We start from the raw sequence: 10,147 nt of genomic DNA, 5'->3' as shown, positions 1-10,147 counted from the left end.
AACGCATGCAATTCAGCTCGTCTTTCCGCGTCCAAGGCGGGGAGTTGTATCTTGCGCGTACTCGGTTACCAGCCGACGCGCTTACGCAGCTATACTCAAGTCTTCCCCACTGTGTACGGGAGAACATTACTGTGGAACCTGTTCCTAGGAATATGCATTCCGAACATAATCGGGGTCGGCGTAGGGCGATAGGGGCCAACCTCCTAAAGCAGATACATAGTGATCATCGACAGGTCAGCTTTGTGGATGCCGCTGCGTAGAGAAGTCGGTGTGCGTTCACAATTGTTGTGGTTGTAGTTAAACAAATGATATCTAATGATGCCCTGGTTCGGGCGGAACATTCTGATCTGCCTGAGCAAATGGCAATTGCCTTAGCTTTATTAAATGGCTCGAGAGACGCTACATACAGCGACTCCCGTTCTACGGTCAGGGCATTTGAAAAGGGCACCATCTCGAAGCAGATCTATCAAACTGCAAGACAGCACATGAATACTAATCATATTATCAACTTTTTCCTGCACGTGTGGGTCTCATTGGGGCTGCTGCCCCCGATCTGAACGAGTCGGCTCACGTGTCTACCCGAGAACTTGCCTACCGCGCGGCTCCGAAACGCTCCATAAACGACTCCGTTGAGAATCGGGACGCTCCGTTCACCTACATCGAGCTTACTAAGCACTTTTATCTTCGACGTATGACTTATGCTACCCCACACGTGAAACTTTGCTTCTGGATGGCTTTTCTTTATGTAACTTTTTTTCGTCTCTTCACGTGCTGCAGGTCAAAAGTGTTAAGGAGCTGAAAATATTAAGTGCTCATGTCATCATTACAAGAGTTACGACCTTTTGTGGTCGCAGCGTGTAACTCGATCCTGTAGTGTATAACCGCAAGAATTTCGGCGTAGCAGGTGTGCGTAAAAGAATATGCCCACGATCATATTTATATGCAGCAGTGATGATGGTTAGGTGATTTATTCCATACAACATATTTGCAAGACTTTTGAGCACAAACAACACTTTTAATAATTAGGCATGTCCCTAAACACCTCAGATTAACCAGCCCAGGGACCACCCGCTCCAGCCTTGCCACTACCCGCTCCGGCAGGTGCCGCCACAGGATTAGCGTTGAACACCGCGTCTGCGCTGGCACCGGGAGCCGTGCCGGGCTCATTCGTGTCCACAGTTGCACGGAATCCGTTGGCATCGGCCACGTACTTCACTGTGCGGAAGAGGCCGTTTGCGTCGCGGTAACCGTAGGAACCAGTCTTTGCGTTGCTGGCGTCGCCTTGCTCCTTGTGGAAGAGTTGGGTGCCAAATTCATCCGTAGAGTCGTAGCCAAAGCTGTATGGTTGGGGAGGCTGATGGAATAAAAGGAAGTATTTGAGAATTTAAAAATAGGATACCAAGCGATGCACGATGTTGAAGAGGATTAGCTCACACTTCGGAAACACGAAAGCAATTTTGTGTTTATATCTCCGGCCTATGAGAGTGTTCGTTGTACCATTTAGTGCCCATTATTATAACCACGTACTTTTGAAGACCTGAAGCTCCTATAGATTTCGGTAAATAATCGAGCAAACCAAAACAACCCGCATTTTGTCAAGTTGCTAAACTCTCGCAAAAAAATTGTTACGTCCTTACGGAAGTGCTCAATGTATAACAAGGCTTTGTCAATGTGCCACAGAAGTAACGCATTTCGAGCATGCTACAATTCCTTACAACGCACAGCAGTGTTGTTAACATCGCTATGAGGAATAAAATATCAGAATTACTAGCGGTAGCATAAGTTCTGCTCCGTCTTTATTGGAATTAACATATTATTCAGTCTGCACTTCATTATGTTTTGTGCCTTCCTAACCGAAATATATGCAGCAAAGCCGTAGTTGAAAAACAGTACATCGATGTTTATAGTGTTAGTAAAAACAATTGGCACTGCAACATGATGCAAGCAAAACCGCATTACAAATATTACATTACGCACGTAGGAGGCACCAGCAGCGGAGACGCCAGGAGTAGCAGCCGCAGCGTACAGTGGTCCACCGAAACCTCCGCCTTGAAAACCAGCTCCTTGGAAACCATATTGCTGGCCGCCACCAAAGATGTTACCAGCTCTCACAAGGGTGAGAACGGCAAGGAACACAGGGACCTGCATTGCGTATGATTAACATCAATATCATCGCATAGACCACTTCTGAATTGCACATTTTATTGGTTAGACTGCAACCCGATTACAGTTGCTTATTCTTTTACAAGAACGCATGTTATCGTTATCCCTTTCGCGTTCTAGAGCAGTAATGAAACCGTCAGCCTACCTTGCGATCTAATAAAGTGCTTGGAAACTCCTTAATTGTAATAATTTCAGAAAGCTATCAAAGTAACACGACGACGACATGTAGCATGTGTCTAAGTTCATGTTTGATGAAAATGCAGAGTATAATCTGACGAGCTAGCTGAGTACTTGCTTCGTTATTTTTAAAGGAAGAACTTGATAGAAAACAAGTAAATCTTCCAGACAAACGGGATCACTCGAAGACACAAATTGATAGCGGCTCTTAAGAGAGTATTACACATATAACTGTAGATGCGAAAATAATGCTTGTAATCTGTAACATATACCCTCAGAAAGCGTCTCAGGCCATCCTGCCTTACATTTATATTTGCAGCCGCGAAAGAAACACTGACAAAGAGGCCGTCCTTGTTTTTAGATGAGCATAGAAATTGGTCACTACGCTGCTACCTTAGACATCATATCCACGGATGGGTTACCGCTGGCTGTTCCGTACACCACAACAGTTACGCTGCGACTGTGGCTCAAAAAATGCCGCTCCTCGTGTTTTATACACCTCGCCTGCCGTTACGTAACCATCGTCCTCTCCCGTGATGGAGAATGAGAGAAGGAGTTTTGCGAGCTTGTCTCCCATGATTGTGGTGTGGACAGCGATGTGGCAAGGAGGTATAGAAGTGAAGAAAAGCGCCACAGAATTTCCACCCTTTGGTCACGCCGAGATACGCTCAGCTTCCTGCAGCAGATTTGTTCTTTGTGTTGGTCCTGGAGGCCAAGTGAAAAATGCCATAGTTTTACATCGCCCGCCTATTGTGCGTACTATACCACCTGACACATGAAAGGGCAAATGAGATTGGAAATATTTGTTTTGGAAGTTACTTTGGAGAGATTTGGGAGCTGTTATCGCGCTTTCTTTGTTCTTTCTGTAACTTCATCACTTCAGTTGCCGGAATTACCGGGAACGCTCTGCTATCAATTTACTGCTGCTACGTTCATAGGGCGAAATGAAACCATAGGCAGTTTTTATTTACCTATGAAAATGTCCTTCTTATCGTCTGAATATTTCTCTGTGCCTTGTGCGATCACTTACTGCAAAAAAAAAGCTTTTTCCGCCGGCAATTGCGCACACTTGCTGGTCTTTCTTACAAGATTATTCTAACTAATTAAAGCGAGTAAAATTTCTAGCATAACTCAACGGCCAGCTTGGCTACCGACTTCAATCGTGCTACCATTTGTTGATACATATCACTACATTATTATACTGCTCATATATGGCACTGCATCTTAAATGCTCATTCCAGCTCTACGTTCTCTATTTATTGTGTGCCAACGAAATCGGCGCACCGCTAGCTGCAGAATTGTACATTGCATCATATCTGCGAACGTTGGTATTCTTTGCATGGTTGTCGCCTCTTAATAGTGTTAGAAAGATGTATAGGAGAATAAACGAGAGTATCTGTAAAATATTTGCTCAGGAAACACACATGTTTAACACTAATCAAAAGGAAAGCTTTCGGGGTTCTTTTAATTTAACGTTATAAAACTTATTTTCTATTCCCCCCGCGTTCTTCAGCACAGCACTTATTCGCCTGCCCGGCGCAACACGCAGAGGCACACTCCACCCCATTCCTTCGCTACTACACATAACACGGCCTACAGGATTATCTCAGATGTTTTTGCACCATCTGTTGGATCGGTCCCACATTTCTTGACGACAAAGCAACCAAACAGACGCGGAAATCCTGGTTAGGAAGGCATAAAAATATTTGCTTTTTTAAAAGAATTGTCTGCTTTGAAGTGTATGTTTGTTGGAGTGCCGACATTTAGTTGCCATTTGTAGTTTAACTGCGTAAGTCCGCAGAGATAAGAGCCGGACACTGGTACCGCTGTCTACCTATCTACAGTCATACAAATCTGTTTATATAAACCGATGCTTTATATGAGTAGGTCATGTGTTGCTGTTGCTATGAGCAAGACAGGAACAGCAGTAACCAGCGAAATTTAGAACTGGTATGTATTGCTGCTTCCTGAAGAAACATTTACTTGGATTATGTGAAAAACTAAAGCTTGGAATTCCTTGTGGGGCAGTGCCGAAACATTCATTAAACTATAATAAAAGCAATTACGCAGACACCTGTGGCACTTACAAACAATGTGCACTACCTGCGATTGTTTCGGGGAAATTATTCTATCAGTCAAGATGATATTTTGTGCGCTCTTTTCTCTGTCCTAGCTGTACCCCATTTAGTCTTTGAGCTCAATTTTCAGATTTTACACTATAATGATCTGCCTTTGTGTAAATACAACGTAACTAGCAGGGCAAAGTGTATGAAAGTTAAAAAGGTGTCACCGGGACACTCGCCCTCCTTCGGAAAACAATCTTCTTAAAAGTACGTAATTTACCATGTGCGTGGTGTCACCCTGATCCCCGCATCACAGTTACGTTACTTGCCCTCGGCAAATGTGATAGGGTTAGTTTGGAATACCGAAACAGGCGTCGCGAATCAGAAGCGAATTGTTTGTTTGAAATAAACAAAACGGGTGTTTGTATAAAGACTTGTATTTTGTCACTTACCGCAGATGGAAAAATAAGCGGTGTTTTTTTTTTACTTATAGTGTTGCCCCTAGCGCGCGTAGTTAGGCGCACACTACTCGCACAAAATCTAAGTGCGGCCGGAAGCACATGATTTAGTCGCAGAGGCTTTCTGCGATGACTGTTGCGTTGTTCGCTTACTGGCTCGAGAGTAGAACTCGTAAGAGTTCGTGGAACGGACTCTTAGCGGCATTTTCACGCCTACTACCAATCAGTTGTGCATTATGAGCATGTAAACGTTCTGTCTCACCTTCGCACCAGTGTACTGGCCATGGGCGATATGACAGTGCCATAGCGGTGTATTATTTACTACATCGAAAAACAGCAAATGCTGGCAGATCGCTGGCGTCTTCTTTTTTGTTTCTCTGCATTCTTTCATTTGACCATATCATCTCGGATTTTCTGACTGACCCAATGTGATGTTGCAAATATTGTTACCAAAGGGAAGATAACAAAGGACACTACTTTATTCTAACTTCTCTTGATGCAAGATCATTCCTTGTATATTGGATGTTCCATATAGCCTTAAGATAACCAATGTACCGTTTTAAAGTTGGTAGTGTTAGGTAATGTTTCTAGCCGAGGATAAACTACTGATATATATGTGTAGTTTGGAGCAGCGGCCAGATGACACTGAATACTTGAATCCGTGAATAACATTTTCCTATATGTATATTGTGGGCGTTTATTACGCACATCTTCCTCATCTGTATATTTATCATCATCATCCTCGCACTTTTACCTATCCTCCTCTTCGCCTGTATATGTGTTCATCATCATCGCCTGTGTGCTGCGCTGGTTCGCTAACGAGCTCCCGGGCCTAATATATATTGTTACGTGAACGAAGGATTAAATACTGGAGACTATTTACAACGTATATGTACAAAGGATAGCTGCAGTGCTGGCCAGTTCAGCCGACAGCTCGAAAGCAAAGCGCAGTTCGTCTTCTTCGTCTGGGCGTTCGCGGGCATCGTCCAGAAGAAACACGCAATATACATGTATCTTTATCCCCGGCGGCAGAATCACCGTCCCGGTGCGTGTAAATATCAGTGGGAACAGGAGGGTAATACGGTTTTAGGCGTGCGACATGCACAGCGTCAGTGTAATTCGGGGCAGTTGAGGCACTGGTACTGACTGGGGCGATTTCATACGTAACTGGAGTCACGGCACGCAGCACTCGATATGGGCCTGTGTACCGAGACAGGAGTTTTTCAGGCAGGCCAACGTGACGAGTCGGTGACCACAGGAGTACCAGATATCCAGGCGAATAGTGAACGTCTCTAAGATGTCGATCGTACAAAGCTTTGAGTCACCAGGCCGGGCTCGGGCGGGAAAACTTTAACAATGGCCAGGCCGGAGCCGAGAATCAGGGGACGTGCAGTGCTCTAATAGGACCAGTCTGTGTGGTCTGCTGCTGTTCGCTAGGGTAAAGGACTGGAAGTGGACTGCTGTAAGGCTGAAGTAAAGGACTTCAGCCTTTACTTCAGCTGAAGTAAAGGCTGAAGTAAACTGCGGAAGTGGAAGTAAAGGCGGAAGTGGACTGCTGTAAGGCTGAAGTAAAGGACTGGCTAAATCTAATCTCGGCGGTGCGATATTCCAAAAGGACTTCGGCATGCTGCCAGATCCTACGGCCGCAGCCTGTGGTGGCCAGGGATTTCAGGATATGTTCGTGGCCTGCATTGTGAAAGGCCTTTGTGATGTCAAATGCTAGAATGGCTCTAACGTGACGTGCGCCTCCTGTTCGAGGTAGAATGTGGTCTTTTTATTGTGCGGGAGGGCATCCAATGAGCGATAGGTTGAGGTGGAAGCCAAAGTGAGTGTCGGGGGAAAAATTTGTTTACACAACCCGTGTGGGAGGCAGGTCTTAAATTCTGAAATAGCGAGGATTTACTCGGTTGAGGAATAAGGGTAATCTGTGCGTGTTTCTAATCGCCTTGTAGGGTTTCTATCGTTTAGCCAGTGCTCGTTAAAGATATAAGTTAGCTCTTGAAGAGATTGGTCGTCTAAATTGCGGAGGACTTTATACGTTATCCGGTCTGGACCTGGTGCAAGGTTCCTTGTAATGTGGGCAAGGGTCTGTGTTACCTCAGGAAGTGCGACACATGCTTCCAGGTTGTGTGTTTGACAGTTTTTACCCTTCATGAACCTTCATCTACCTTAATGGCTTCCTCACAACTAATTTGGCACATTCCGTTCTTTTTAGGACAATGCCAAACACGCATGCAAGATGCAGAACTCGTATTATTAAATGCAGGGGACAGAAACATGCAGTTTTACCTGTTCTGATGCAATACTAATTGTCACAATACGTCGTCTTGAGATACTATAGAAACATTGCACGCGCATGATAAAAAAATTCATATATCATTTCTTAACTGTTGAGTTGGTAGATTACGAGAAAATCCATGATGGAAACACGGTAATTACACGTTGCCCTATTTCACCAGTATAACACTCCGCAAATCTTCAAGAATATGGAAAAATAACAGCGATGGTTGTTCTCCGTAGTCACCAGAAAAATGTTCCGCGGAATTCCTGCAATGACGCTAAATGTTAAGAAAGACTATTTAGTAATCATGGCCAAAGGCTTTAATTGACCCACAAAATATGTTGCGCCCATTGATCGCTAGAAGATACTTTACCAAACGCGCTACAAAAAAACACGCGCCCAACACTTGTATAACACTTGCGATCGTGCAATCTGTACCAGATGCTGCATAACTGCTAGAAAAAATCGCGAAGGCACAGTTTTCGATCATCGGCTGCAACTGTGGGCTTCTCTTTGTATGAAATAACCACGGTATCTCAGTGTCTATGGCATTGTGCTGGTGAGCACGAGGTCGTAGGTTCAATTCCCAGCCGCGGCGGCCGCATTTACGAATAATAGCAAGAACACACGTGTACGTAGATTTAGGTACATAATAATGAGCCGCAGATCAGAATCAGTATTTAATAATAAATATTCGGTGATGTTACAGTTCTACAGTGAACTGAACAAGGTCGCACAATGAAACACTGTAGTAAGACATCATTTGGAAAGCAATTATTATAACTCTGAGAATGAAAATATAGCACCTGAATAAGGTAGCGTCTAGAAAAAAAAAACAGTTCATCGGGGGCCTCCACTATGGTGTCTCTCATAGAGCCAGAGCTGCTTCACGAGTGAATGAATCAGTCCTTATGTGCGCCCAGCCTGTTCTCCATCGAATACGTACAATGTTATGTGATTCTGCGCGGTAACGTCTGTTATCGACCAGCCTTTCTGTTATTTTGCCGTACGACGAGGTGCCTCAACGACGGTGCACTCACACAACCACAATAAAATCTGCAGTTGTGCAGTAAGCTTAGAGGGCCACTCTGCATGTTTCGACAACGCAAACTGGCAAAGGCAGTGCGTAAACCATGCGCTAGCGGTCAAGTCTTCTAAGTATCAAAGCAATGCACGGCCGTGAAAATAGACAAAATTTCAAACAGACGGTCGCGTGTTGTTCTTCTCGAGGGAGCCACGCTTACGCACAGACGCATTTATGCAAGGCGCATCGGCCCGCAAACCCATCGGCCATAGCACGTGGTTTCGAGAAGTCATCCAGTGCAGAACGCACATAGAGGTCATTGGAAATGCACCGCGTAGCAATAAACCAAGAGAAAATGTTAAAAAAATGTTTAGGTGGGGTTCGTCACGTGAACTTCACGCAGACTCTGGGCTCCTGTATAGAAGCAAGCCGTAGAGGGAGGCGTATAGCTCACACTATAAAACAATGAAAAATGGAACAGAGTGTCTGCCGGCAGCGACGCTCGCCTCCTGGTGGCATGACACCATGACCTTCACATTTCTCCTTTCAGTTTTAATAATGACCCTTTTTCGGCCAGACGTTCCATAGACCTTCCAGTGGCTAACCAAAATCTACCGGGGTCCTTTAAAAGGCACACATCCAGATTTCACTGCGCACGCCGTGAATTTTTATCGCGGAGATTGGTGGTGCGATTAATTATTAGGTCTTATTGAAACACCTGTGGTCGCATTTGAACGGCCTCTAGTGGCGCAACAACCTAGATTCTCAGATGCCCAGAGCCATCTTAAATGATGATGAGGCCGCGCCTTGATTTACTACGAGTGCGACCCCAACGCGTTGCTTCCGTGAGTTAACATCCGAACAGTTTCTGCTAGCAGACTAATGCATTACCGTGGCATGTAGTTGTAAAGCTACTGAAGCATTACCTTGCGCCTAGTCGAGTGGTCCCAGCGACATTCCTTTTTTGGGCGGTGTTAGTTAGCCTTGCAGTCACACAACTGAAACTTGCCTGCTGCAGAGGAGATTCGCATAGCTTTGCACGGATTTATTGGCATGTTCGCACCGAGACCGGATGGCATTTCTAACAAGACACAGCGGAGTCTTGACGATAGGTCGATTGAGTACCCCACAGATGAGATTATTTAAATGTGGCGCCACGGAATCGTTCCGACTCCCTGGAAGACTGCCCTACCTGTTCTCATTCCCAAACAGGGCAAAGCGCCCATTGTTGACAACCTGAGGCCCATCTCGCTCACGTCCTGTGTGGGCAAGGTTTCTGAGCATGCGGTCCTCAACCGTCTCACCCGTTTCCTGGGGGACAACGATACCTATCCAGACATTATGTAAAAATTTAGCGCAGGCTTGTATACACAGGACGCTATGAAGCTGATTAAGCATCAATTCTTGGAGGGTTGCTCCGGTGATGTCCGGAAAATTCTAGGTTTGGACCTCGAAAAGGCTTTTGATAACATTCTCCACTCGCACATTCTAGAGTCGATTTCTTGTCTAAATTTGGGCGAACAATTTAACAATTATGTCAAGTCGTTTCTAACGGGAAAGACGGCTACCCTCCGGGTAGGTCAATTGCAATCGCCATTACTCGAACTTGGTGGCGAAGGCACGCGACAAGGCTCTGTCATTTCCCCTTCTGTGTTCAACATAGGCATCGTAGGACTTACCAGGCGACTTATTTGGAACGTACTGTTTTGAAGTGTTCCCCATTGAAATCGGAGCTCCTGTTATATTGTCCTAAAAAACGAGGCCCAAAACCCAAGTACTGGGTGCTTTTAGAGACTACGAATATACCGTTATGTATAAAGGACCGAGGCCGCATACCTTGGGTCGAATGGATCAAGGTTCTGGGCATGATTATAGAATCGGGAGGCAAGAATGGGCAGACCGTGAATAAGCTAAGTGCTTAGATGGACAATGCCGTTCGGATGGTTCGGAGAGTGTGGAATCGGCAGCATGGACTCAACCT

The 10,147-nt window shown here is 45.2% G+C and overlaps 1 protein-coding gene across 1 annotated transcript in view; it reads right to left on the bottom strand.

Moving 5' to 3' along the window:
* Positions 1 to 1,048: 1,048 nt before the first annotated feature.
* The window catches only part of LOC119440133 (cuticle protein 10.9), a 46,682-nt gene continuing 37,583 nt past the window's right edge, over positions 1,049 to 10,147 (bottom strand). The window contains exon 3 of the mRNA XM_049662770.1: positions 1,049 to 1,354. Within this exon, the coding sequence (XP_049518727.1) occupies positions 1,049 to 1,354 (306 nt within the window). The remainder of the gene's footprint in view (positions 1,355 to 10,147) is intronic.

The sequence above is a fragment of the Dermacentor silvarum genome, chromosome 2, assembly GCF_013339745.2.
Source record: "Dermacentor silvarum isolate Dsil-2018 chromosome 2, BIME_Dsil_1.4, whole genome shotgun sequence".
NCBI classification, from domain to species: Eukaryota; Metazoa; Arthropoda; class Arachnida; order Ixodida; family Ixodidae; genus Dermacentor; species Dermacentor silvarum.
This window is presented reverse-complemented; position numbering and strand designations above follow the sequence as displayed.